Below are 27,650 nucleotides of genomic sequence, written 5' to 3'. Positions count from 1 at the left end.
GCCCTCTTTACGCTGGTGGCAAGAAAAATCAGGAAGAATTGGATAAAATTTCAGTAAATTGTAAGGTTGATTCAGAGGTCTAAATAGAATTGCATGGCATGTAATCATGGAGGCACCCCATTTGCAGTCTCACTTGCAAAATACGGTTCTGATGGCTTATGCAGAAGCTTTGTTTACATATGCATTCTTTTTTAAATTTTATTTCTGATTTTCAGTTTTATACATTTCAAGAATTTTACAATTGTTTTAACATTTTAAAACTTGACTTCCTTCCCCCTTTCTGCGATTCCTAAATTTATTTTTAATATTTTTTGCATATCCAAATTTGCTCATTTATTCATCTACCTCTTATAAAACTACAGGTTATTACAATAATCCTGCCAATGTTTTTATCTGTTTACAATTTGTTTGTAAATATTCCATAAACCATTTCCATTCTTTTATTAAAAAGTTTGATTTCTTATTTTTCTGGTAAATTTCGCCATTTCTGTGTATTCCGTAAGTTTTTGTATCCATTCTTCTTTTGTTGGGACCTTCTTCTTTCCATTTTTGGGCAAATAACATTCCTGCCGCTGTAGTCGCATACATAAATAAATTTCTAGAGAGTTTGGGTAGTTTACATGTGCATTCTTTCGTTAAGTGTTTGTACAGTTTTGTCATGGCCTTTGGTTAGTACAATAAAAGCTTATTTTCTTTAGCTAAAGGATAGAAGGAGCAGGAGCTTCCTAACATTATAGACTGGCAAACCAAATTACAAGAATTTGCGGAATCTTAGAGGAAATACAAAACAAACATTTGAGCAGAAATGGGACAGCTATAGGAACTATGTTCGAAAATATACTAACAATAATATTTCAATGCCAGCATTCGAGTAATTAAGGAAAAAATACAAAGTTGAATTATAAATGAAGGAGATACTGTATAGTGTTCTTATAATGTATTAGATAAATGGTTATAAGAAAGGTGAATATTTAGAGTACATTCAATGTAAAGGGAAAGCATATGCATTGGGTATCGACAGGAAGTCATAATGGATTTTTTTGTAAGTTTTTTTTCTTTTCCCTTTTTCCTTCTTTTGTCCTTTTTCTTTTCTTTTCTTTTCTCTCTCTTTTCTTTTTACTTTTGGTTCTTTGTTTCTTTTGTATTTTAGGGAAGAAATAAGAATGCAATAATAGACAAGAATATTGTTGTATTGAATCTTGTGTTTATTTTGTGGTATTTGTGTTTGTGTTGTTTTATGATGTATGGAAAGATAAAATAAAAATTATAATAATAATAATAAAGCTTATTTTCTTTACATTAAACTCATTCAGAGGCTTGAGCAGGTCCTGGCCTAATGTACATAAAGAGATGAGTTGTAGAGCACTTTGTCCTCAAGAAAGCAAAAAGGACCACAAAAATTGCCAGCAAAAATTCGCTATCTCTCCCAAGCACTTATTTCAGGTTCCCTGCAGGGCTGAGGTATCTTTTCCCTCAGGCCATCACACTCTGTACTCATCCCAGAAGTAACAGGGAGAAGGACCAAATGTATTGGCTTGAATCTACCCTTTTCCTCTCACATTCATCGAAGCAGCGACTGCACACATTGCTCCAATTCCCAGTTTAGACAGCCATTTCCTCAGGAGGACTCAGATCCAGAATCTTCCGTAAGAGTTAGATCAGAAGGAGGGAAAACCATATTGGCCTAATTAGCTGGTGCCTGGATATGAACTTTTCTGGCAAGCTTTGTTGGGCTACCCTGCGGGAGCCAATTTAAAAGATGGTCTGTGTGCAGTAACTGCAACATTTCCTTCTAGTGGTGCCAAAGTAAGAGTGCTTTTAATGGAGGAGTCGAGAGGTAGTTGCAGTTTTCCCACTCAAGAGGTCACAGAAAAGTCACCTTGCTCTGTCGTCAGTTGAAGGGAGGGGAGTCTTGGGGTGAGTTCTGCTCAAAGGAACTCTTTGAAATTGAGGGAAAATTTAGCCACTTTTCCCAGCAGAGTACAGGTCACAGATCTCAGAATTGTAGAGCTGGAAGGGACCACGGGGTCATCTAGTCCAACACCCTGCAGCGCAGGAATCTTTTGCTCAAAGTGGGGCTAGAACCTACGAGCCTGAGATCAAGAGTCTCACATTCTATATCGTCTGAGGTGATAGAAGTGTTAGGATCTCTTACACTCGAGTAGGATCCTGGCAGAGACACATGCCCGAATGGCATGTTCTCTCCCTCCTGGTCGATCGTTCAGGAACTTCAAAAGCTTTCTTCAGCCCAAACATCACAGCGACTGATGCCAACTGACATAAACACACTTACGAACACACAGAGTTTGCGCAATTGTGTAACAGAACTCAGTAGCACAGCATTTGGCTAATCTACGTTTACATATAAACACACATGGAGCACTGCAACATAGCTCCCTCTCTCTAGCATCAGGCAGCAAAGAGAAAGAAGGACAATAGTCCCACTTCACAGCACACAGCAACACAAACATCCTGTCTTCGTCACTTCCCATTTTGTGGATTCAAAACATACACAGTCATGTGATAGACCAGCGTTTCTCAACCACTGTTCCGTGGCACACTAGTGTGCCGCGAGACGCTGGCTGGTGTGCCGCGACGTGCGGCGACGAGAATGGCGATTTGCATTGTCACGTGCCTGGCGGCCGCCAATACACTACGCTGACCCGCCGGAAAGCAATATTTGGCAAGTGTTTCTTACAGTCATAATTATAATATAGGGCAGCACAGAGTTAAATTCTTTAACTTTTTTAATGGTGGTGTGCCTCGTGATTTTTTTCACGGAACAAGTGTGCCGTGGCCCAAAAAAGGTTGAGAAACACTGTGATAGACAACAATCCCATGACTGCAGCACGGGGAATGAATCTCCAACAAGCAGCAGCTAAATTTATCCTCTATGCACCAGTTTTGTTCTGCATGGGGAGGCAAGCTAGTATTTAGAGGGGTGAAATGGTACGGGGGGGGAGTTAAACCTCTCCTCCACCAGCCATCATATGCCCAATTCAAATTTTCTCCCCTCCCCAGCTGTTTTTAAAGGCTTTAAAAAGTGTAGTTTGGACCTTAGTGTCATGGGTTTAAAATGCTTTCCCTATATAATTGAGGCACATTTTAAAAATAAAACTTTTTGCAGACACTAGGGGGCATTACAACATAAAGGATGGAGAAAACTTGAGCATCAGTAACATGCAAAATATCTGCAGGTATTTTTTAAGTCTCATAGACGTACTCAGTTTTGCAAGCCACACACAATCATGTAAGCCTGTAGTGAAACTCAGAAGTCTACATGCTGGGCTGTGGTAATTGTGGGATTAGTGCAGGTGGTGGACTACATGAGTGTTCCTCCAGCGTTACTCTCCAACCCCTCTGCTTGTTTTTTATAACAAAGTCAACATCTGTACTCTAGGACCACTCCATTCTCCGCACAGCTGTTCAAGGGCTGAAGTGTATTTTACCTCCAATGAGATCACCCACCACAATACAGCTGCTACCATGTTAGGTAAAAGTAAAGGGACCCCTGACCATTAGGTCCAGTCGCGGACGACTCTGGGATTGCGGCACTCATCTCACTTTATTGGCCGAGGGAACTGGCGTCTAGCTTCCAGGTCATGTGGCCAGCATGATTAAGCCGCTTCTGGCGAACCAGAGCAGCACACGGAAACGCCGTTTACCTTCCCGCTGGAGCAGTAACTATTTATCTACTTCCACTTTGACGTGCTTTTGAAGTGCTAGGTTGGCAGGAGCTGGGACCGAACAACGGGAGCTCACCCCATTGTGGGGATTCGAACCACCGACCTTCGGATCGGCAAGCCCTAGGCTCTGCTTCCTAAATGAGGAGCCCATCACAAATATGTACCTGTGCACAGGGCACATGTTAACACTGCTTGATTTTGTACATTACGTGAGTCAAAGAGAAAGATGTTAACATTTAATGCAGAGAGAATCTACAATTCTTGCAACCGTTCTTCTTTCCCTTCAGGATGGACCTGTAGCCAAACCTTTGAACCATTCCTCAATCACTATTTGTCAGGTCCATCAGGGACTAAACAGCACTGCTCCCAGGAAGGGTGGATCAGCAAGGCAATTTTTACCCATCCTTGTTCTATAGCAAGGAAAGCTGGCCATACTTCCATGAGGCAGGTCGCCACTGCTCAGCTGTGAAGTGGTCTCTCTCAGTCTACCCTAGACTGTGAACCTGAAGGAGCGTCTCCACCCCCATCATCCAGCCTAGAGACTGAGGGGTCCTTCTTGAGGTTCCCTCATTGTGAGAAGTGAAGCTACATGGAAACAGGCAGAGGGCCTTCTCGGTAGTGGTGCCCACCCTGTAGAACGCCCTTCCATCAGATGTCTAGAAGTTAAACAAGTATACAACCTTCTGTAGACATCTGAAGGCAGCCCTATATTAGAACGCTTTTAATGTGTGATGTTCTGTTGTGTTTTTGTGTATTCTGTTGGAAGCCACCCAGAGTGGCTGGGTCAACCTAGCCAGGTGGGTGGAATTCAAAAAAAAAAAAAGGTAACAACAACCATGCAGGGCTGCTATGAGGATAAAACTGGATCATGTGCTTTACCCTGCTTTGAGCCTTGCTAATCTAAATCTTTTTTTAAAAAAAAAATCTTTGTTATGGGAACCAAACACAAGGCATTGCCCAAAGAAGGAAAGAATGCAGGTTTTTATTGGTTACAGTAGGGAACAGAGAGAGCAGAATATGTATAAAAATTACAAAGTTGAACTCAAAACGTTGCCAAATAAATACAGATGTTAAATACACACACAGTAAGACAATGGGGGCTAGTGCCCAGCCAACTGGGATCTACAAAAGACAGAAGAGCCAAACGAGCTCAAATGCCCAAACTCAAGTGAAATGGAAGTTAAGGTGAGAAACGGGCAACAGTAGAAATGGGGCAGGCCTGGTGTTGGAAAAGTGGGAAGAGTCTAGGAAAGGACATGGGAGTGAGTTGAGCAGCCCCGCTGATTTTTCGGACTGTCTCATGAAGGCTAATTCTTATTACTGCAGAGGATCAAGGCTAGGCTGGTGCATAAGGAAGTAGCACTGAGAGGGAGCAAAACTAGGGCTTAACCCTAGAGTCCTGCAGTTCCCTCTCTTGTCTCTCACTCCTTCAACCTAATGTCTTTGAATGTATGATAAAAACGAGTCCAACCTTGCTGGGCCCTAGATAGCCAAGGTAGTGTCCTCCAGATGTTGTTGGACAACAACTCCCATCAGCCCCGGCTATCATAGCCAAGGAGAAATGCTGGGAGCTGTAGTTCAGCAACAGCTGGATGGCACCGCCTTAGCTACCCCTGCCCCAGGCCTTTGATTTTCTAGATCCGCCGAGAGGTAGCAGGTTCTGCCTGAAGGCTACCACCAGGTGGGAGAGCAGCCCTCCACTTGCCTCCTCCTCCACCCCCCTCCCTCACTTCATTCACTTTGTGCCTGATATGCAATGGTGGCTGCAGCCTGGCTCTGGGATCCTTGCACTTTGCCATTCACCACTAGCAGAAGAGGCGTCTCCACCCGGATGCTAGAGAAAGTAAAACTCTGAAAAAGAGGAATGGAGAAAAGGTTACGGTGTGGAGGAAGGATTCAATCGGAGTAAGGCCTCCCTCCCTCCAAACCTTGCTGACTGTAACAGGGACTATTTTCAGGCAAGATTTGCTCACATATTGGCAAATTCAGGCAGCGTAATCACAGCTGACCTTGCACAACAAAACCAATGTCTCCAAAAGACCTGACATTTTGCGATAAGGGAAGCGGCAGAAAAATGCACTGGGACAGTGTTAACACTTGCTTAGGTGCAATGTCTAGCTTTCCTGCAAACAAATCAAAATGAACTGAGCATTAAATAGCTGGCACTGTCTAATCTCCTCTACAGGCAAATCAGGACAATATGCTCAAATAAGCAGGTCATCTGAAAAAAAAACCACCCAGATTTACATAACTTCCAACTGAAACAAAGTTTTTTAAGTGCCATTTAAAAAAAGCAAGACAAAGAGGTTTCCTCTCCACCTGGAATCTTTCTCCCAGAATGACTGATCTGGTAATGGGGGGGGGGGGAAATACATAAGAACAGGGGGATGCCAAGACAGACAGGATGGAGCCAGTAAGCCTTGAATTGCTGCCTCTGCTTTAAACTGTTTCCATCACTTGTGCATTCAATTAATTCTGTGCTGTCTCTTCCAGCTACCTCTTTGGAAGCTCTGGTTGCATCACGAGCAACATGGAAACAGGTACATAATAGAATTCGAAAGGGCCAAAGAAAGAGCACAGGCTGGGCTCACCTTGCCTTGGTGCTGGATGTGATGATGCCGAAGGTGAGGCTCAGGGATGGCCACCGAGTCCCCAATCAAAACCCCCCAGCTTTGTGCCATGTTGTACACAGTGACAGCAAAACAGGGGCCCTCAGTGGAGTCAGTCAGACCGAAAGTGCTGTTTGAGTAAAGAGGGGAAAGAACGAAATATGTTTAAAAAGAAGCATCAGTCAGATTGCTGGATGGGTAGACAGGTAAGTGGAAAGATCAAGAGATGAGCAAGATGGATACTTGCCCACATAGCAGAGCTCAAGGAGCTGGTCATGATTGATAAAGCTCAAGGACAGACTAAGCATCTTGTAAACATCATACACCCTGAGCTCAACAGAGTGTTCCCTGTAGTTTCTCCTTATTAGAACTGACTTCCTCTACAGCAAGGATGGACAACCTCCAGCCAGTGGGCCAATCTCAGCTTGTGTGGGCGTTTCCCCCAAAACATGGCTACCGCTCATAAGCTAACATCAGTTGTGATGTCAGCTGATGGGCGAGAGGTCAGGGTTAAATCCTGTGTTGGCAGGGCATCGTTGTGATGTCAGCTGATTTGGCAGGTGAGCGAGTCAATATGGCCAGCAAGGTCAATCCTGATAAGGATCTGGCTCATAGAGCCAAAAGGGTTTCCACCCCTGCTCTAGAGAACCACCAACGCATCAAGCTGAACACATTTCAGAATCAAGATTAAGGTATTTACTTGTTTAAGCGAGCGTCTGGTGGCCTCCATAGGGATTAATTATGTGCATTTGTGGGAACAAGCTTCTACAGCTTTTTCCTACTTTTAAATAATTATTTAAACCTATCCCAAGCCTCCATCTAAGGGAAGAATATAAGCCCTAACAAACAATGAAGACAGCAGGATAAAGCTAAGCAGGAAGGAAAAGGTGGATATAGTCCCGGGGGGGGGGGGGGGTGTCCCATTTTTTTCCTGGGATTTCACATCTCTAGGTAGACATGATGAGACATATGAAAAGATTCCAAGGCAGGATGTGGCAGGGACTCACAAGGGCACCTTTTCCTCTGTGGTCAGACTGAACAGCACCTTCCCCAGCACCACAACACCAGAGTTAACACCAGGCCTCAAGGTGCCCAGGGGGCGCTGTTCCAGTTGCACCTTCTGACCCGAGGGTCCTTGGTAGCGCCCATCCCCACACGGGCCCAGCTGGGAGGTACGCAGGCTTCCCAGCATGCTCTGCAGCTTCTTGCCTTTCACTTTTCCCTGCAAGGGAGAAAAGCAGCACAGTGAGTCACCTTTGCATGGTTGGATGATGCTATGTTTACATGGGTCGGGCAGTGAGGGGACAAAGAGCCAAGTCTTGTTGCCGTTAATACCTTGTTTTCAAGGAGGCTGGTTAGCCGCTCCAGGAAATCTACGAGTTGCTGCTCCCGTTGGCGTGGTTCCAGGCAAGCTGGATCAAGGGTTGCTGCCTGTGCAAAGCCCTCCAGAGCTTCGATGTAGTTTTCTTCATACTTGTATAGCTGCCCCCAAAAACAACAGAGCAGAAGGTGATAGGCTAGGTCACATGGAACATACACTACTATGGAAGTAGGAGACTGCAGGCACTGGTCAACTAAGTCAGAACGGGGCGGAGATTGAAAATCGGTCCCTTGATGACTGCTTAGCTGGTAGCCTTAAGATGTACTTCACTTGGAATTGCCAGCTACCCGTGTCTAACCCGTCCCACACTTTTCAGAGTTCTCCGCAATAGGTCAAGCACAAGCCAGCCATACCTATCTTGCCCCATGACCCTCCTCATCCTTTCTGCTCACCGTGGCTCGATTAAGATGTAGATCTGGATTACAAGATGCCGTGGGGTCCACCTTCTCCTACAGAAAGAAGACCAAGAGAAAGGCATGAGCATCCACCATCACTTCCTCTGTGAGGACACTCTCCCCCTGCTCCCCAAGCTCTTTCCTCCACAGTCATTTTTGCTTTTACCAGCTGCACCCACCCACCATCTAAAGGTGCATATTTATAAATGGCCCAGTGGCATATCATCACAAATCACACCTTTAGCTACCTCATTTCCCGCCCCGCCCCCTTTAATCGATCCAGCCCACAAGATCCACAGAACAGTTACACAAGTAACCAATCCAGACGTGTGCTGTTCCAGGTATTTATATGCTCACAGGATCACTCTGGAAATTTATTGCATGAGTACCAAACTTTTTTTCTAGGCTGCCCCTAACTATCCCTACTGGCCAACTTTAGCCTTCATTTTGATCTCTTGCACTTTTCTACTATGTTGGTGGGTCCGGCTGGAGACAGCAGCTGAGCTGAGCGAGAACCACTTTACAGATATGCCACAAAGGCACGATTTAGAAAACCAGGCATACTTCTACACCAACCACTGTTTGCCTCTATCCTATTCAAAGCAGAGGAGCACAAAATTATGCACCGTGATCTGAATGTGGATAGAGGTTTTTCTCTCTCACACACACACACAGTCCTAGAACCCAGGGTTATCCAGTGGTGAGGAATATTGGCAGATTCAGGACAAAGGAACTTATTCACAGACTGCAGAGTTAAACTTTGATACTCAATATTATAATATGTAGTGGTGGGCCCCAATTTAGCTTTAAAACAGGATTAGAAGAATTCACGGAGAATACAGATCTCAGGGGGTACTAGTCACGATGGTTATCTATTAAGATTCAGAGGCTGATGTCGGAATATCAGTTGCTAGGGATGACGAGCACAATTGCACTCATGCCCTGCTTGTGAGCTTCCAGTGGGCATAACTGGCCACAATGAGAACAAAATGCTAAACTCAATAGGCCTTTGGCATAGCTGTCAAGTTTTCCCTTTTCTCGTGAGAAAGCCTATTCAGCATAAGGGAATTTCCCTTAAAAAAGGGGAGAACTTGACAGCTATGCTTTGGTATGATCCAGCCTTTGGGCTCTTATCTCCAAATAACCTCTTTTGTAAGATGCTAAAAAATAACAGGTGGTGAATATTCTCATCATCCTGGGCTATGAGAACTTCCCAAGAGCATGGCAATCTTATGCTAGTGAAGATTGCAATATATTTATTTTATTTTGCAATTAATTGCTTTACATTAGAAATATCAAAGCAATTTATGAAACGGGAGGGACCTTTAAAAACAACATGTGTATCTCATTTTTGCCTTACAGCAAGTTGGTTAGGTAGACTGAGATTAGGTGTGTATATGCAGCAAAAGGAAGTGGCAGAATCCCGAGATGCCACCTCAACCTACAGACAGGAGGTGCCCTTTCAGTATCCTTGCCTGTGTAGACAGGCAGCATGCTGTAGTGGTTAGAGTGTTGCACTAGGATGGAGGAGACCAAGGTTCATATCCCCACTCAGCCATGAAGTTCGCTGGGTGACTTTGGGCCAGAAACTATCTAACCTTCTTTGCATGACTGTTGTGAGGATAAAATGGGAAGTGGGGTGGGGGTGGGAAAGAGAACCATGTATACTGCCTTGAGCTTCTGGGAAGAAAAGTGGGTATCAATCTAATAAATAAATTAAAACAGTTACATAACTAGCATTCCAAGAAAAGATTATAGCCAAGATTATAGCTCCAGCTGTGCAAGTTTCTCACTTGGAGAGAGGGTTTGTTATTTATTTTATTTGTGTGGTTTTACTTAGAAGAACATTAGAAAATGTGATCTCCCTGCATGCAGTCAGAAGTGAATTAGCCTGTTCCACCCCTTCAGAGTGCAACTTGCTCAGGTAACCCAGTAAGCTTTGCAGGCAAGGAAGGATTTGAAACTGAGTCTCCCTGCATCTATTACCAGCCCTCTAATCTGCCACCTAGAACTAGCCATTTCCACCTCAGCTCCTGGCAATGTAAAATCTCCAGAAGAGGCTTAGACTGGGCCCCCAACCCCCTCCTCCCCACCATACCACAGGCTTCCTCTAGAGTCCCCTCCAGCACCTACTGCTTGGGCATAGGCACTCAGCGCCTGCTGGGAGATCTTGGGGTTCTGCCCTGAATTGAAGAACAAGGAGAGGTAGGCATTGCCCAGAACATCTGTGGAATACAGAGAGCATAATTAGCAGGTTGCACAGCCGGTTCCCTTCCTTGCTGTATCCCATCCCACCTCAGGACCACCTGAAAAGGGGCGCATGACACACTCACACCAGGAGCGGCCATCACGCACATCCATCTGCACCGCCAGCTTGGCCTGCTGCACGCTGTCCATCACGTTGTGCGCATGCTCATCAGCAGAGTTCGTGCGCAGCTGCCTCAGCACCATAGAGAGATTCTGCAGGGAGGCCTTGTTCTTGCACTGAAGAGAAAAGGGGCAGGAGAAAGACAAGGCTTCTGCAATTAGCAAGAACTCAAATCCTACCTAGTGAAATGTAAAACATGACTCTCACTTCCCCAAACTATTCCTTGAGGCATGTCCCTTGGCTGAAAAGTCCTGGTTTAAAGTGCCAAGCAGTTCTCCAAACTAGAATCGCCGCCTGCCCAAGGGAGGACTGAGGGGGGACTTACATGGCTAAGCGCTCCAGAGAAGCAGGTGTGGGCAGCAGAGACATCACCCTTTTTCCAGTAAACTTCCCCTAACTGATTCCAGGCTTCTACCAGTTCTGGGTCCAGCTTGACAGCTTTGGAGAGCAGCTCTTCAGCTTGGGCATTATAATCTGGGGACACATTCAAGGCTTTCCCCTTCAGCATCAGTGTGTGAGCTCGACCCGCAGACAGGCCTAGCAGAGGATGGGAGAAAGAGAGATGTTGTAAGTGAACTGCAAATCCATGAAATCCACACTGTGCTAGAAATTCATTCACCGAGCCACTCTGGGCAGCTCACAGTAGAATATTAAAAACATGATAAGACATCACATCAAACATTAAAAACTTCTCTAAGCAGGATCATACATAACCACCCTAATACCACCAGGAGCACAAAATAATCATGAATGCACAATAAAAGGGACATCAGCAGAGCCTCCCAGCATAAGAGGAAGGAGGAGAAGGACTGGTATACAAGTTGGAGAAATGAGAGTGCTGGTTCTGTTGGGATTTACCTTCTAATGCTTCCATTTTCTGAAGAGTCTTCCTCATCTCCTCCTGTACATCCTGCTTCTTTTTCCCAGCATCTTCCACCTTGTGGCTCTCAAAATAATGGTCTCGGAAATGATATAGCTGGTCAACCAGTTCCTATCAGGAAATCGCCAAACAGGGAATGTTACAATCAAACCAGAGCAACAATGTCTTGCCAATACACAGCATGCACAGTAAAGAGAAGCTAAACACACACTTATCTATCACTACCTTGACACTTGATGGTGGTTAATAGATGCCAAAGGAAGTATGTATGGGGAATTTGTGCATAATGAGGTGTCTTAAGTTTTCCATTCAATATCATTCTGTTCCAGGTTCCAGCAGTCTAGAGTTGCTCAGGCACAAGCCAAAAAAAAATTGATTTCAATAGCTAAGCTCTGAAAGTAATAAGGGGTTGAAATAAATGACCCTCAGGGGGTTGGACGATGGTCCCCCCTCAGTGGCTTGAGGGGCGAGCAAAACCGAAGTAGAAACAAGAACGGGCAGAATCCTATGCACATAGCTGCCAAGTTTTCCCTTTTCTCGCGAGGAAGCCTATTCAGCATAAGGGAAAATCCCTTAAAAAAAGGGATAACTTGGCAGCTATGTATGCAGTCAAAAGAATGGGCAGGTTGCACATCCACATTCCTCCTCTTCCCCTGTCGCTACATCTCCTCCCTCACCGCTTGAAGTATTGTATTTGGGGGGGGGCATATTCGGCAGCATATTCCCAGTAAAATGAGAGCTGCCTTGTGCGGGTGGATCTTGACACAGTTTAAACACCTGCACGGAGCAGGTTTGAACTCCGGGCTGCTGCCTGCTGCTTCCATGTTTTGCAAGCTCCGGGGGACGGGGGGGACGGGGACTGTTCTGATAATATATTGACTTTAGCAGAAGTCAGAGGAAGAAGAAAAACGGTAGGCTTATGACACGGCGAGATGTTTTGCCCTACCTGCAAACCTTGCCGAGCTTGGGGGTTTTCTTCTTCTTCTTCAGCCATGATCGCTCGAGACTCTCCTCCGTTTCCTGTACTGTATTCTCTTTACTTGCAACCACGGAGGCTCCTGCAGAGACATCTAAAGGACTGGAGGCCAAACTGCAATCCAGGTACAAAGAGAGGAATCGATCGTTCTTCCTGGAAGCAGTGGGAATCATAGCTGCCAAGTTATCCCTTTTTTACAGGGATTTTCCCTTATGCTGAATAGGCTTCCTCGCGAGAAAAGTGAAAACTTGGCAGCTATGGTGGGAATCATCCTGGCCGTGTTTAAATGTAAATGTTTTGCGTTACACCTTTGTGACAGATATATCCCTTCTTTTCTTATGCTGTTTCATAGCGATGTGGTTTCGAAAGATAACAGCTGTTCCTTATATTCGTTAAAATAAAATAAAAACAGCTTGTCCCCTGTGCAATGGAAAACATTCTGTACGTGCTCAGAGACACTGTTTTTGAAAGACGAAGCTGCAGCTATTCCAAAGGAAGCTTGTCATATTTTCCCTCTAAGATGAACTTGTGTATTTTCAGCTGTATCTTATGTGAATTGCTTACAGGTTTCTGTGATACAAATGCCATGAAATTACATATTTATATTTAATTTCATATTAAAATGTTTTCACTAGCAAGACAGAATCCAATCCTTTGCAGAGGTAAGCATGCTTGGACCCATTAACTTCAATGGTTTTGTGCAAAAAAACATGAAACAGAATTTTGTCTGAGTGCTCAGTGAAATTTTATTTTTATTTTGTATTCCTCCTGTGCTTTCTTTCCCAATAAATGGATGTTTGTAATTAATGCAGACTAGTTACCCTTTATACATCTTAATCACTCCATTCTATATATATATTCACACATCAGAAGTGTGAATACAAAATCAAATAGTGATTAATGCAGGCAAAATGCATAGAATCAAAGGGGCTAGAGGGATCCAATTATCTGATTTGCAGAGTGATACAAACTCATCTGAAGTCTAGTAGATTCCTAAAAATTTAAAATGACTAACTTTAAAAAAGCTATTAGAACTTAGGTTGTATCCAACGCTAGTCCTACTCAGAGTGCATCCATTTGAATTAATGAACCTGAATTAGTCATGTCTATTCTACTCTAAGTAGGACTAGCATTGGCTACGACCCTAAGTTCTAACAGCAAAAACTGCCCATAGTGGTGTGTACCAACAAAAAGTGTGTGCACACACTAATCAGAGGCAAACACACCAGGCATATTAGATTTTTCCTCTCCACCGCACACCCCACAAAAAAACCCTCAACCCCACCTGTTTCAATAAGCAGTGAACAAATCAAACACAGGCTTGCAAACATGTTTATGCACGTAATTGGAGGGGGGAAAGTACCAATACAACACAAATGTGGCAGTTCGAAGCAATCATCAGGAGGAAAGATCACATAACACATTACCGTAGTTGCAACAATATGGTAATTAAACAATTAGGCTGCAATCCTATACATCTGTACCCAGACACCACAGAGTTCAATAGACCTTATTACCAGGAAAGTATATGTAAGATTGCAGCCTTAGTGCCAGGAAAAAAAATGACATGGTGAAGCAAGCTTTCACATTTCACTTTAAGGAATCATAATTTGTGTGAGAGCCAGAGTCATAATCGTATTTTGCAGGGCGGGAATTAATGTGGCTGGGTAATGGAACAATGACAGCATATATGCAACAATATCTAGAGGTGCGGGTGGCTATAGTAACCATTAGCAACAACTGGAACACTCTGCTGAGAGAAAGAAGCCTAGAAAGAAATTGGTTTTAACTAGAGCATTTGCTCCTTCAGTCCTCACTGCAGGCTCTCTTCCTTTAAGATTTGCTACTTCTGATACTTCAGGAAATTTAACACGCATTAGACTTCACTGAGATCTGGCCTGTGGGTTCTTTTAAAAGCCTCAAGTCTGCAAGGAGCATTTCAGTCCAACGAGCATTTCATGCCTAACCTGGATATTCAAAAAGGCCTAAAGCGTCAACATAAGTTACAATTTATATTCTCTTAATTTTATATGCCTTGTTGCCTCCTGCTTGCTGTTCCAAACCATTGCCAGGAGAGGTAAAGAAGCTGTTGCCAGACTCGCCCAGTGGTGGAGAGGCAGCAAAGAAGGGTTTGAAATGGAAGTCCCCCTCACCACGCCAGCCGTGGATAGGTGTTGCATTCTCAGAGAACCTGGCAGCATTACCTAGAACATGTGAGCAAGAGATATTGTATTAGTTAAAAGGTAAAGGTAAAGGGACCCCTGACCATTAGGTCCAGTCGTGACCGACTCTGGGGTTGCGCGCTCATCTCGCATTATTGGCCGAGGGAGCCGGCGTATAGCTTCCAGGTCATGTGGCCAGCATGACAAAGCCACTTCTGGCGAACCAGAGCAGCACACGGAAACGCCGTTTACCTTCCCGCTATAGCGGTTCCTATTTATCTACTTGCATTTTGATCTGCTTTCGAACTGCTAGGTTGGCAGGAGCTGGGACCGAGCAACGGGAGCTCACCCCGCCACAGGGATTCGAACCGCTGACCTTCTGATCAGCAAGCCCTAGGCTCAGTGGTTTAACCCACAGAGCCACCTGGGTCATTGTATTAGTTAGGGGGATTTAATCTATAAGTAACACAATATTGAGACCCAGGTGGCACTGTGGGCTAAACCACTGAGCCTAGGGCTTGCTGATCAGAAGGTCGGCGGTTCGAATCCCTGTGACGGGGTGAGCTCCCGTTGCTTGGTCCCAGCTCCTGCCAACCTAGCAGTTCGAAAGCACGTCAAAATGCAAGTAGATAAATAGGAACCGCTACAGCGGGAAGGTAAACGGTGTTTCCGTGTGCTGCTTTGGTTTGCCAGAAGCGGCTTTGTCATGCTGGCCACATGACCTGGAAGCTATACGCCGGCTCCCTCGGCCAATAATGCGAGATGAGCGCGCAACCCCAGAGTCGGTCACGACTGGACCTAATGGTCAGGGGTCCCTTTACCTTTAACTTTAACACAATATTAGCCACAGTGGTATGTTAACACAGAGAATACTCAATATACAGGTGAAACTCGTAAAATTAGAATATCGTCAAAAAGTGCTTTTATTTCAGTAATGCAACTTACTATTTTTTTTATTATTTTTTTTACAAATGCTTTCTTTTGGACATTCCACAGTAATAAAACAAATAGTTACAATAATACAAAAATAAACATCGCTATTACATTTCATTAATTACATTCCATTTATAATTGACCCGCCTAACGACAAATAATTACAATTACAACACATAAAGGCTTGACATATCTTGCTTTGCATGTCATGCATCTCTCTCATATATTGATTTCACCTTTTAAGTTGCATTACTGAAATAAATGCACTTTTCGGCGATATTCTAATTTTCCGAGTTTCACCTGTATGCCTACAGTTTTACTAGAGTAGACTCATTGATGGGATGTTAAACCTCTCTGGGAATTGTAGCTCTGTGAGGGAAATATAGGAATCTCCTTTCGACTCCTCAACAAACTACCGTTCCCAGAAATTGGGGCAGGAGGCTAAGACAGTTTAAGTGGCATATTGGGGCATATTCAGTGAGGTGTGGCACTCAAGAGAATTAACCAGAAAAATTGGACAAAGGTCCATTTGCTTTGCTAGGAGAGACAGGAGAAATGAGTTGGTAACATCATAACCATTGTCATCATAATTTATTATTTATATGCTGCCCATCTGACTGGGTTGCCCCAGCCACTCTAGGTGGCTCCCAACAACATGTGATGTGTTTGGGGGCAAAGCTATACTTTTCTAATACAATGGTACCTCTGGCTGCGGACATGATCTGTTCCAAGGTGCCGTTTGCACCCCGAAAAGTCTGTAACCAGAGCAGCACTTCTGCGCATGTGCAAAGCGCACAGAACACTTCTGCACATGTGCAAACCGCTCAGAACACTTCTGAACGTGCGCATACATAGAATTTCCCCATCATGCTTATGTTTCTCTCATACTGCTCTTTGTGAAAAAAAAGTTAATTGCACTGAGTATGCTAAAAATTTAACTACCAAACTGAAAGGCCACTGTCCTTACCCAAAGAGAAACCAAATACAGGAGGCTGGGGCATCATAGGAGGCTCTTGGCCTGCCTCCTGGTTGGCCACAGCAATGTTGCGCAAGCGTAGGCTGTCGTAGAGGCCCTGCAGTTTCTGGTACTGCCGATTGCGCTCCATGAGCTTCTCTGAGAGCTCAGTGAATTTCTTTTTGTATTCCTCCAGTACTTTCTTTAGGGAGGACACCTCACTCTTCATGGAACTCAGCTCAACATCTTTGCTCTGGAGTTGCTGGGTGTAGACTTTCTCCATCTGCTTCAGGTGGCCCTCTGCCTTGCTGTAGGTATATTCTTGGTATAAACGCTCCTGATGAACCTGCAAGGATAGAAGATAGAGTAAGCAGGAGGCATAAGAGCCACTGTGATGTCAGGGTCAAGCAACATGTGCTCAATGTATTTCCCCAGCCCTTAATTCTTTTATTCTTCCTCATTATTTTTCTTCCTTTCTCTTTCAGCTGAAATCTCTAGCATAAATTGAGCAGATTGGAGGCTGGAATACGGTAGTAGTACTGTACAGTCAAACCTTGGTTGCCAAACGTAATCCGTTTTGGAAGACCGTTCAACTTCCGAAACGTTCAACAACTAGAAACTGGAGCGGAAGCTTCAATAAAATAGGGAAACTCAAATAGAAGTCACGTACCACGTTCGGCTTCTGAAAACTGGAGCAGTTACTTCTGGGGTTTTGGCGTCTGGGAGCCAAAACATTCCAAAATGGAGGCGTTCGGAAACCAAGGTTTGACTATAGCAATAGTAAATTTAATTTCTATACCTCCCTTCATCTAAGGATCACAGGGTGGTTTACAATATAAAAACACAAACATGCATAACATAGTAACAAAACAAACAAAACAAAACAAATAACCCCCAACACACACAGTTTAAAAGGCCATAGAATGTTTAATTAACCAAAGGTAGTTTCTTAACTATTTTATGTCTGGTTTTTCTGTTACAAATCCACCCCAATCTGCATCTCCTCTTGACGTGAAAAGATAAAGAGTACAGCTAAATTTAAAAAACCTTAAAATGCCATTTGTGGAAACCCGTTCAAGGAGTGTTTACCTGGTATGTCCAGAAAGCCAGAGCCCTGGAACTGATGTCCAGAATAATCTCTGGTCGCAGTCCAGATAGGACCATGGCTTTATATTCCTCAGAAGGACTGAGTTCGGTTCGAACAATATCCAGTTTACCAGAAAGAGCACTGGTGCAAGCAGGGCAGACTGCAGGCGAGCGGCTAAATTCCCCACTGCCATGTTGGTCACAGAAAATATGTGAGCAGGCTGTGACCCATGCGTAGCCTGAAAGTTTGACTCGGCATTTGCGGTAATTGCAAAGAAGCATATCCTCACAGACAGACATGTTTGATGGAACCAATGCAAAAGTATTAAAAGTACTTTTTATGCGATGGAAAGGTAGCATTCACCACACCACACCTATAAAATGAAATAAGCATTAATGCCAGGATTTTCAAATTGCTTATAGGCTATGGCTGCCTGGGAAAGAACTGGACTTAAGATCATTATGTGTTTCATTTAGCAGATCTGCAATTCTGATTACCTGAAAGATTGGCTCCTCCTATTACAATATATGTTTACCTGAACCTTAAGATGGTCTTCTCAGGCCCTGCTCCAGGACCCCCTAATTGAAGTGAGATGGATGGATTCCAAGGACAGGATCTATTCAGTGGTGACACCTCAGCTACAGAATAGCCTCCTCAAAAGATGTCCGGTGCCTTTTTCAGAACCACATTAGGACATTTTTTTATTGACTCAGGCTTTATTATTGCATTTTGAATCCATGCAGTAGCTCACCCCCAGCCACCTGAATTTAGTGGCATATTGCCCACATGCTCCATTCAGCTATCATGGCCTTCGACAGTCAATAAATTTGTCCAATCTCTAAGCTCATCCAAGCAAGTGACCATTGCCACATCTAAATCAATCAATAAAAATCATGTGACAGCGAATTCCATAGATTATGTGCTGGGTACTGAAGCATGTCTTCCAGACTTGGTTGTAGGAGATCATTTTTATACCGTAGTACCAGTTCTGTCGTGGACTTTAGGGAAGATGCTAGGCAAGTCATTTTATTTTGTCCTGTTTCACAGGATTGTTAGGACAATGAAAGGAGTAAGACTGTAAAATATGTTGCAACGTTGACATACTGTATGAAAAAAACAATCCGTAGTATTTTCTTTACTGTCAGTGAGTTCAAAAGGGGGGATATATTACCAATTTTAGAGGGGGGGGTCACAAAAGGAGTTGTATCCGTTATTCAGACTTGGAATAATCTCAGTGAAACTAATGGACCAAGGGTTGTATCTGTCAAGTTCCACTCATGCAATAGGACTTCCCCTTCCTCTCACGCACCCCCAAAATCTCCAGAGATCCTCCAGAATGGGCTTTGAGGATGCACAGGGGGCTGCTGAGGAGAGGGAAGTTTTGTTGCACATGTAGAACAATGATGTTGAATACAACCAGTGCTTTCTTATCATTGGGTTACTCAAAAGTGTGACACTTACTGTAACAACTTCATGGCAAGTACAGGCACCAATTTTCTGGGGGGGGGGGAGAGCACTGGATACAACCCATACTAAATTCCATTAATTTCAGTGGGCCTACTCTGAGTAGATACAGCCCAAGGAGTGCAAAACAGCCAAGAGACCAATCAGTCAGTTCACCTTTTAAAGCATATTTGAAACACATTGTCTCTTCCAACTCTGCAATTCTATTGTTCTCCCCCTTGAAGAATTCTAGGCACTGTGCTTTTCCCTACAGTTGCACTTTCTAACAAATAACAGTGCCCAGAATTCTTTGAAGGAAAGAATGCTCTTCACCCTCCACGCCCTATGCCCATCCACAGAGGAATTTTTTAGGGCTTTAACAATATTTATAAAGTTTTTTTTAAAAAAACACATTAAGCCTACTTTTTATTCGCAACACATCAGTTCAATACTAAAACACTACCCATTGTTCATTTTTCTTATAGTGGGAGGCAAGTCCCAGAAATTTAACAGAGTTTGAATTTCCCTTCAAGGAACATAAAATCCTGCTGGATCAGACCAAGCAGCCCCGTCTAGTCTAGTCCAGCATCCTTTTTCTCACAGCAGCCGGCCAGAAAATGCCTTTGGAAAGCCCTAATAACATCCATCGACTAGATAAGATTAACCTGATGTATTTCAGCCTGCCCCACAGCTGTCACGGAGTGAACAAAAAGTGGCAGTCTTGAGTAAACAATAAAAGTTCAGCGAGTAGCTATGGGGTGTGTGGGGCAAAAACAAACAAAACCCTGCTGTTTTAAAAGAAAATAAGCCAGGAAGTTGATGCTTTTGTGACGTAATACTTCGAGCACTTTCGAACGAGGTATTTTACTGACATGAGTACGTAGGCTTGTGAGGCAGTCATTTACAAATGGGAGTTAGAAAGATGGGCGATTGGGGGGGGTGGAGATAGACATCGAAGAAAAGGCGGGAAATTTGTAGAACGCCTAGGTGGGGGGAAAAGGGAAGTTGCTCACGCGCCGCCTCACTTGATTGGTTCCCCGCCCTGCCAACTGTTCAGCTCCCGCCCCCGCGTCTCCAACGGCCGGAGCTCGCGCCGCTCTTCAAACCTACTTTTAATACCCGCTCTTTTCGCCAACGTTTCCCCTGAGACGCTAAAGAAGGCGAGGGGCGGGAGAGGGGGAAAAGTGGATAGGAATGCGAAGCGCTAGGGGCATATCGCTGGTCAAGCACGGAACTGTTGTGTTTGTTACTGTTTTTGAAGCTGTACCTCTCCACGTCCTCGTCACAAAAATTAAAATGCGTTGCTTTGCCCCTCACGTGCCATCCAGGGAATTATAAAAGTTGCAAGCCGGAGTTCTGCCGACAACCAAAAAATGGTTGGTTTGCGCACACAAAGACAAACACACAGAGAGAAAGCACTCATGCACCTCCCCAGCCCTACGAATCCCAGCTTGGTGTGGTTGCTCCATTTGTTTTATATACAGTACTAAAGAATAGCTGGGCAGTGAAAAGGAAAAGCGTTTTAAGGCACTGCCTCTCTCGCCCCCATGCAGTACGTAATCCATTTAAGGCAACTTCAAGTGCCAAAACTATTGTATGGAATGGCAGTAAAAGGAACTTTATTAGTCAGACAAAATCCAATCACCAGTGCAAGTTTTCAAGGTCCATCAGAATTGTTCCCGAGCCTAGTATTTTTTTTTAAATGTAACTCTAGAAGCCACAGCCAACGAGTAAGTTTCAAGTTTCCTGTCCCATCAGCCTTGTTCAAAGTGAACTCTGTATTCATAACATTTCTTTGCACCTCCCAGCTCTAGTACTGTACTAAAAACCACCATTTGCAAGTCACAAAAAAAGTGTTATGGGCCGTAAAGGTATCATGTATATACACAGCCCAATGTTGATGCTCCTTTTATTCCAGGCAAAGCTATGCACCCTTTTGCTATAGCTTAGCCAGAGGCTGGTAATATTCAGAAGACTCTGGATTCTTGTGTCTGTCTCAGTTTACATGAAGCCTCATGGTAGATAATTGCAGTAGGCTACCAAATGGCTGAACTTAGTGACAACTCTTCACAGTGGAATATTTTAGGACACAGCAGTTTTGGACAAATCATGAGCCCTTTCAATTTTATAAAGGCTTATTTTAGATATGCAGGTGACACTGCTCCCATCCAAATAAAACACTCCATTACAGCTCACTGCGCACAAGCCATGTTTACATTTTCACCAACCCAACACTAGATATACATAAACCAATATTGTACTGTGTGTTGCAATTCCAAAGTGTTTCCTTGGTTTTGTCAGGAACATTATTCCAGCAGCACACTTAAATTCAAATCAGTCTCCATTTAGACCAATTCAGATCCTATCCTGCTACAAACCTGTGTAGGCGTCGTCTCCTCATGGCCTTGTCTTAGGGTTTGCATCTAAACTAGCCACTTGATATGTTGTATCTCTAATATACTTTGTTACTATGAATACTGCCAAGATGTAACAACTGTACAAGATGTCATATGCTTTGACAAGGCTTTAAAATTAAAATGTCAATTTAAATGCAAAACTTTGTCATTGGCTACATTGTTATATTCAAGAGAAAACCCACTGAGATTAAGGGACATATCTGATTAAGGTCCAATAATTCCAATGGATCTGACCAAATGCAACACACACTGGAAGATCCTTTGTTTTCAAAGTTGCAATGACTTGTGAATTTGTAAAAAAGAAAGTACCCTGTTCACAACTATGTATTTTGGGTGAGGGTGAACAAAGCAGGTTTATGGCATCAAGATGGAGCTTTTACCTCCAAATGTTGGTTTTGGAAAACAGCTTTTTCTCAGAGTCAGATAGGGAGGAGACCAGAGATACAACATGTGCTGGATGCAACTATTTTCCATGTACACTTGCTCACCCATCTTCAGATATGTGACACTTTGTTTTCCATAACCATATTGATGTAACTATACTCTGGCAACGAATTTGTGAACATCTGAAACTTGACTATTTCTTAATATGAATTGTACACAATTTCAAAAGGTATTCAACATATACTCCACTTAGTAAATGTGGACGATAATGAACTACAACTTAAATATTAGGACAAATTTTTTATTGTTGGTGGTCACACATATAACACTCAAGAGACAGTAAAGAGCCACTATCTTGTTTTCACATGCTACAGGAAATTCATCCATCTTCTGTACCACTTTTTCCCATGTTGAAACAGGTAAATACTGTTCTCACTTTAATGCCTGTGTCCAACAAACCTGTGGAAAATGATTTAAACATTTAGAAATGTGAATTCAAGCTTCCTGTTAAAAAGCTAGGCAATCACAGCTCACGTTATTCCATTAAAAAACTCCTTTTGGCTTGCTGGGTCACGTTTTAAAGCTTCACATTTGTTTTTCAAATGTCTGGCCCCGCAAAATTCAATAGTGCTAACAGACAGCCAACCCATCCAAAGGCACATTGAGTGAAGAAAGGCCAGCTTTAATATTTGATGACACAAAATCTCACTGTCTATGGCTTGCGACAGCAAGAGGAACAGTCATCATGCATTTACACTTTTGAGCACACTTACTAATCCCTACGCCACCCACCCATATTTATACTTCAACTCTCCACTATTATTTTGATGACCCACTCCTTTTAAAGAACCTGTTACCCTCCTGAGGATGTCGGACTTTTAACTCCCATAATCCCTTAGCCGCTGGTCATGCTAGCTGGAGTCTGAAAACATCTGGAGGGCCAAAGGTGCTTTAGAGGCACTGACACTGCCTGGTTTGTTTGTTTGAATCGTGCCCATTAGATTTCATATTATGAAAGATAAATTCTACTATATAAACAGCAACTTCTTACAAGACAGTAATGAGTGGTTTGGATGCAAATGTCTTCTGCTAAGTGGCGAGAGAAAAAGCTTCAGTCCTTACATTTTGTAGAGGCTCAGGATGGGGAATGTAGACCATTGCTGTCTCATCTCTTTAGAATCATCAGTCCTATAGAAGCAAAAGTGGCAGATCTTTAGTTAGCAAGCATCCTTCTTTAAATCAGATTGTGCTTCTTGCTTCCCTCTCTACTGTTCAAAATTTGGTTACCTTGGAGTGGGTTAGTGTGTCATGTCTCCATACAGACAATTTAAATTTTATTCCACTGTCTAATTTCTATTGGCTAGGTGTTTTTCTTTGTCTATACAGTGCAAAATCAAGCAAACCTCCCAAGCTGTCTTCCTAAGAGGATGATAGAAGGCCACTGTCACCTGACCTACACAGGAGCAAGGCAGGAAACTGGAGGGTTCACCCTCCCATCACAAGATAGGAAGAACTCAAGTTTGCATATTCCTGCCGAGTGGAGTGAGCGGGAAGGACAACCCATCTGAGGGATCCCCTCCTCCCTGCAGGAAAATGAGCCACCACAAACCAAGCACCAGTCAAAACTTAAATGTTTTTTTCTTTTACACCCCTTGATGCCTTGGTGCTCTTGCTTATGTTCAGCTGAAGTTTTGGGGAGGTGAGAAGAGCTAAGGACCATGACCTGGTACAACTTCCAGTTTGAGGAAGAATTCAGTAACTGAAAGCTTGCAAACCAGATTTAATCTAATTGGTCCAAATAAATGGTCATCCTTACCATTTTAGAGAAGTATGACTAACACTTTGAGGGAAGTAACTCTTGAGTTCACATATATGCCTAGATCAATATATTTAATTAACCTTATAAAAAAGAATGGCAGATCTTCTATAAGATAAACAAGACATTCAGGTATTGTTGCAATAGGTTGCTATGCTATTTCTGTTATCTAAATAACAGCAAGTCTTGAGAAGAAAACATACAATCAGCATTTTTATGGAAATATCGCTTGTGCCAAGGAGAGATCTGCTCAGAGCATGTGCATAATCAGGGTTAATCAGGTGAAACACGGACAGAACATGCAGTTCATCATAACAGGCTCCCCAAGTCTCTTGCCATCTCTTACTTAGCAGCCAAGATACCTGAATTTCTTACTTCAAGAGAAACCAAGATCATACCTTTTTCTCAATATCAAATTCCAACTTCCAGAAATCCTAGTATTTTCAGTGTTTGTTCAGTTCATTTTGTATTACAGCTGCTCACTCTGCGCAACTCTTCAGAAGTATTTGGTGTTCATTTTCCTCCAAACGCATGCTCTCTGAAATACAACCACTAGTTGTTATTACTGTTTGCATCTGTCTGGCAACAATATCCTGAAGTAGAAATACACACAGCATTTTAATAGAAATATCACTTGTGCCAAAGAGAGATCCGCTCAGAGCATGTGCATAATCAGGGTAATCAGGTGAAACACGGACAGAACATGCAATTCATCATAACAGGCTCCCCAAGTCTCTAGCCACCTCCTACTTAGCAACCAAGATACCTCAAATTCTTACTTCAAGAGAAACAAAGATCATACCTTTTTCTCATTATCACCAAATGGGCCAAACTCCATGACTTCCAGAAAACCTAGGAATTTCCTGAATTTGTTCAGCCCATCTCTGACCGCAACGGTTCCCTTTCAAGAATTTTTCAGAAGAAATATTTGATGCTTCTCAAACCCATGCTCTATGAAAGAAAACCACTATTATGAACTGAACATAACTTTGGCAGCCTAAAAGTTGCAGATATGGGCAATGTATCATCATATTGTCCTTTTCTTAGCAATATGTGCACACAATTCAATGACTATACTGAAAAGCAGAAAACTGGAAGTTGTTAGGCAGAGCATGGGCAAATTAATAACTGCCCTTCTCCAGCAGAAACATGTGCTATTAACAATCAGGCCAAGTCTAATGAGGCTAGAGGTTTCTAGCACCATAACTAATGGGTTTATTCCTCCCCCCCCCCTTTTAGGTATGAGACTAACACATTCAATTTTTTAATCGCTGAACTTCTATTCAAAATACAAAAAAAACCCTTGAACCAATTTCTCCATTTTACCATTCTGTACTTTTAAATGGAAGTAATCCACATCATCTTTATGTGCCTCTCAGCCTTTTGTCAGTTAAGTACACAGGCGTTTGTACAGAGCTACAAATGCTGTAAATAAATGTGTACCACATGCAAGTTCAATTTGACATTCTTATTTATATGCAGGGCTGCCTCTGAAGATAGTTGCTGATTTTTCTTTGTTCTTATTATGTATGCGTTTTGTGTTTTTAGCTTGTATTTTTATGTTGTGAACTGCCCAGAGATCTACGAATGAAGGGCAATATACAAATTTAATAAATAATATTTACAGAATACACTTGCATAAAAGATCCCTAGGACTACATACGTCCTACCAAACCAAGAAGTTGCAAGGGTTCAAAACTCCACTCTGCCATGAAGGTCACTCACTCTCTCTCTCCTCAGCCTAACCTCATAGGGTTGCTGTGAGGATAAAGTGGGGCAGGGAGAAACAGCATATGTCACCTTAAGCTCCTTGGAAAATGGAGTGATATTTAAATGCATTAAACACATACTTTCACAGTGCAAAATCAGAGGCACAAGAACTCCCCTTCACAAAAGACTTACCCAAATGCATGGAAAACCATAAGATTAACTCCAGATGAGGGCATTCCAGAAGCACTGCTTTGATGATGCAGATGCTTCAGGTAGGAGCCGTCCATTTTCCCGCAGACTGCAGAAAGCAGAGAGAAAGGGAGAGCATTAAAGGAGCACACAAGCAAGCCTCAACTCTCATTCAGAGACGTTTGGCTCCAATTAAGTCAGTAATGTAAAGTGGAGGAAGAACACGAGAATACATAAAGGCTTAAAAAGTATTGCCTTCTAAGGCCAGAGTGTTAATTGCATTCTCTCATACCAGGCCCTTAAGAACCTTTGGGCTTCTTTTTGCTATTTCTTGGGAATTGTTTTTAATGCAGAACAGGCCTAAGCAAACTCACACTTAAATCTTTTATTCTATTTTTGCACTAAAAGAATTTCTACACCACCCATCAACAGGAACATCACATGGTGCAGTATTAAGTTTCCTAGTGTAGAAAACTTTGCTAGATTTCTTGCCTCCCTGGAAAGACCTACGGTGAAGTTTTTTCTCTCTCATTCCCAACTCAATGGGCCAGAAGAAAACTCCTTTCGCCTGAGCGTGCCCAGTTTCCACCCGCCCCAAACCCGAAAGCTTCATCTTCAACATGTATCCCGCATTTCATTTCGTATCACACCGACGCAATTAAGAAAATGAACACGTGGTCTCTGGGGAAGGGGACAGAAGAGCGAGCCTTGATTTCCACTAGGATGTTTTTCACGGGGAAATACTAGGCACCGAAAACGCTTTCAATGGCGTAGTAATCGGACAGTACCATGCTGCTTTGGAAGCAGTGAAGAGCATACTCACGAGCAATAATGCTAGAGTGGGATGCAAACGATCTGAAAGCAAAAAATCTAGCAACCCAACCCCCACCTGTACCGTGACTCTTTCCAAAGACGTAACAAGAACGGATGGCAAGAACTAACCTAAGATTAAGAATGGATTCGATAGCAGAAACGACAAATGCTTACCCAGCGCCATGGAACTGCAGGACAGAGGAAGAAGGTAGGCGGGCCAGGAAATACTGCAGACTGCCTTGGTATTGGCTGAGAAGGGAAGCCAATCACCTCTCGAGAGACTAGGCGCTTTTGTAACACCAACGCAAGAATACAATTTGAGTGAAAGACTGTGAACGAGTCGTGATCTTACTGCTGCAAGTAGGTGGCGCTAATAAGGCCTTTCCTTGGCTTTGCTGCACCATTCTACCGTACCCAAGAAGAAGGATACAGATTGTAAAGAGTGATTACTTTCCATAAGCACTCTAAGGGTCAAACTGGTAGCTGGAATTTGCTTTTTTTGTACACAGCTGCAATCATAGCTGTGTGAGTGCCTGCGGTAGTTTCCCAGAAAGACAAAAAATAATCATCTTAACAGCATTTTCATTATATTCTTAATGCATGATAGACAGCAGTTTTATTGGCATTTATTGTTAAATTTCCACCCTGCCTTTCTTCTAAACAGCTTAGCACAGCATAGATCATAATATAAGAGCCTGCTAGATAGTACGGTAGTTTAAATTAATTTAGTCAGAGTTTCAGTCTGGGTTGGGGTGGTTTTTATAGGACAAGGAAAGAAGGGGCAGAGATCTAAGACAAAACAGTTGTTCTAGTTCTGGTGTTTGTGCACATTTCAAAATATAGCATTCTGATGCACTCAAGGACCGGTTGCCACATCTAGAAACTTTTCAAACCCCACAATTCAATAATGTCTCAAGATTAGATTAGATTAGTCATGTTGGCAAATATCTAAATAGCAATACCCCAGATGTTTGTATTGTTCTTACAGCAACTCCATACTGCTCTGGAAAATTGACTTAATCATAAATGTTGTTTCAAATGAATTCATTTAGTTATTGTTTTCTTATGAAGCAAGGCCCTAGGCATGGACTAACACAAACCATGAGTTCTATGTGTCAGTCTTATATGTTGTGTTGCTTCTTTTCTTGTTTTTAGTATCTAAGACAAAAATGTTGTTCCAGTTCTGTTGTTTGTGCACATTTTAAAATATAGCATTCTGATGCATTCAAAGACCAGTTAATTTGACCTTGGGGGTGTTAACATAAAGTGAGCCCTGCTGGATCTTCTAGACCAAAGGTCAATTTATAGTTGTGTCCACAATGGTCAGCAAGATGCTGCCTGGAAGCCCCAAAACAACATACAGTAGTGGCAATGACTGATGTGATAAGGCTACAAGGTTAACTGTATGACCAATTTAAGCCAATTAAACTGACCCTTCCCAGGTTC

At 43.0% G+C, this 27,650-nt stretch overlaps 2 protein-coding genes, 1 long non-coding RNA gene and 3 other non-coding genes across 9 annotated transcripts; all 6 read right to left on the bottom strand.

Moving 5' to 3' along the window:
• Positions 1-4,639: 4,639 nt before the first annotated feature.
• On the bottom strand, positions 4,640-12,315 carry TTC5 (tetratricopeptide repeat domain 5). 2 transcript variants are annotated; one of them, XM_088655651.1, is made up of 10 exons: positions 12,266-12,315; positions 11,298-11,430; positions 10,765-10,976; positions 10,378-10,555; positions 10,205-10,296; positions 8,069-8,125; positions 7,631-7,777; positions 7,303-7,517; positions 6,278-6,425; positions 4,640-5,537 (listed from the first exon to the last, which is right to left on the bottom strand). In XM_088655651.1, exons 1-10 carry the CDS (start codon positions 12,311-12,313, stop codon positions 5,418-5,420), a joined length of 1,350 nt encoding a protein of 449 aa, XP_088511777.1. In that variant the 5' UTR covers positions 12,314-12,315; the 3' UTR covers positions 4,640-5,417. The 2 variants fall into 2 exon arrangements, with proteins under 2 accessions (XP_088511777.1, XP_034992465.1); XM_035136574.3 differs by having other exon boundaries at positions 10,405-10,555.
• A 711-nt stretch (positions 12,316-13,026) lies between these two features.
• CCNB1IP1 (cyclin B1 interacting protein 1) lies at positions 13,027-17,790 on the bottom strand. Its single transcript, XM_035134250.3, has 3 exons — positions 17,435-17,790; positions 16,358-16,691; positions 13,027-14,499 (listed from the first exon to the last, which is right to left on the bottom strand). The coding sequence occupies exons 1-3, from the start codon at positions 17,729-17,731 to the stop codon at positions 14,306-14,308; spliced, it is 825 nt and encodes a 274-aa protein (XP_034990141.2). The 5' UTR covers positions 17,732-17,790; the 3' UTR covers positions 13,027-14,305.
• Positions 17,791-21,961: 4,171 nt separating this feature from the next.
• LOC118095822 (uncharacterized) lies at positions 21,962-26,506 on the bottom strand. 3 transcript variants are annotated; one of them, XR_015946627.1, is made up of 7 exons: positions 26,379-26,506; positions 25,395-25,500; positions 25,156-25,250; positions 24,295-24,443; positions 23,891-24,030; positions 22,799-22,864; positions 21,962-22,135 (listed from the first exon to the last, which is right to left on the bottom strand). It is a non-coding gene; the product is annotated as an uncharacterized LOC118095822 (long non-coding RNA). The 3 variants fall into 3 exon arrangements; XR_004693826.3 differs by lacking the exon at positions 25,156-25,250 and having other exon boundaries at positions 26,379-26,494; XR_015946626.1 differs by lacking the exon at positions 25,156-25,250 and having other exon boundaries at positions 26,334-26,405.
• Positions 22,277-22,422, bottom strand: LOC118095940 (small nucleolar RNA SNORA79). Its single transcript, XR_004693853.1, has one exon. It is a non-coding gene; the product is annotated as a small nucleolar RNA SNORA79 (small nucleolar RNA).
• Positions 23,736-23,813, bottom strand: LOC118095947 (small nucleolar RNA SNORD126). Its single transcript, XR_004693860.1, has one exon. It is a non-coding gene; the product is annotated as a small nucleolar RNA SNORD126 (small nucleolar RNA).
• LOC118095946 (small nucleolar RNA SNORD126) lies at positions 24,141-24,217 on the bottom strand. Its single transcript, XR_004693859.2, has one exon. It is a non-coding gene; the product is annotated as a small nucleolar RNA SNORD126 (small nucleolar RNA).
• Positions 26,507-27,650: the final 1,144 nt, after the last annotated feature.

This window comes from Zootoca vivipara, chromosome 12, assembly GCF_965207765.1.
Source record: "Zootoca vivipara chromosome 12, rZooViv2.hap1.1, whole genome shotgun sequence".
In the NCBI taxonomy this organism is placed as follows: domain Eukaryota; kingdom Metazoa; phylum Chordata; class Lepidosauria; order Squamata; family Lacertidae; genus Zootoca; species Zootoca vivipara.
The sequence above is the reverse complement of the archived record's forward strand: the minus strand, read 5'-3'. Positions and strand labels throughout refer to the sequence as shown.

Bases quoted from the DNA above. Each gene is read 5' to 3' on its own strand.
- TTC5 (XM_088655651.1), bottom strand. From the start codon at position 12,313: ATGGCTGAAGAAGAAGAAGAAAACCCCCAAGCTCGGCAAGGTTTGCAG. The intron at 6,426-7,302 runs GTGAGTCCCTGC...TTACTCAAACAG, and splicing joins ACAGAGGAAAAGGTGCCCTT to CACTTTCGGTCTGACTGACT. The intron at 5,538-6,277 runs GTGAGCCCAGCC...CCTCTTTTTCAG, and splicing joins ACATCCAGCACCAAGGCAAG to AGTTTTACTTTCTCTAGCAT.
- CCNB1IP1 (XM_035134250.3), bottom strand. From the start codon at position 17,731: ATGTCTGTCTGTGAGGATATGCTTCTTTGCAATTACCGCAAATGCCGA. The intron at 16,692-17,434 runs GTAAACACTCCT...CTATCCTTGCAG, and splicing joins TGGCTTTCTGGACATACCAG to GTTCATCAGGAGCGTTTATA. The intron at 14,500-16,357 runs GTAAGGACAGTG...CACATGTTCTAG, and splicing joins TGTATTTGGTTTCTCTTTGG to GTAATGCTGCCAGGTTCTCT.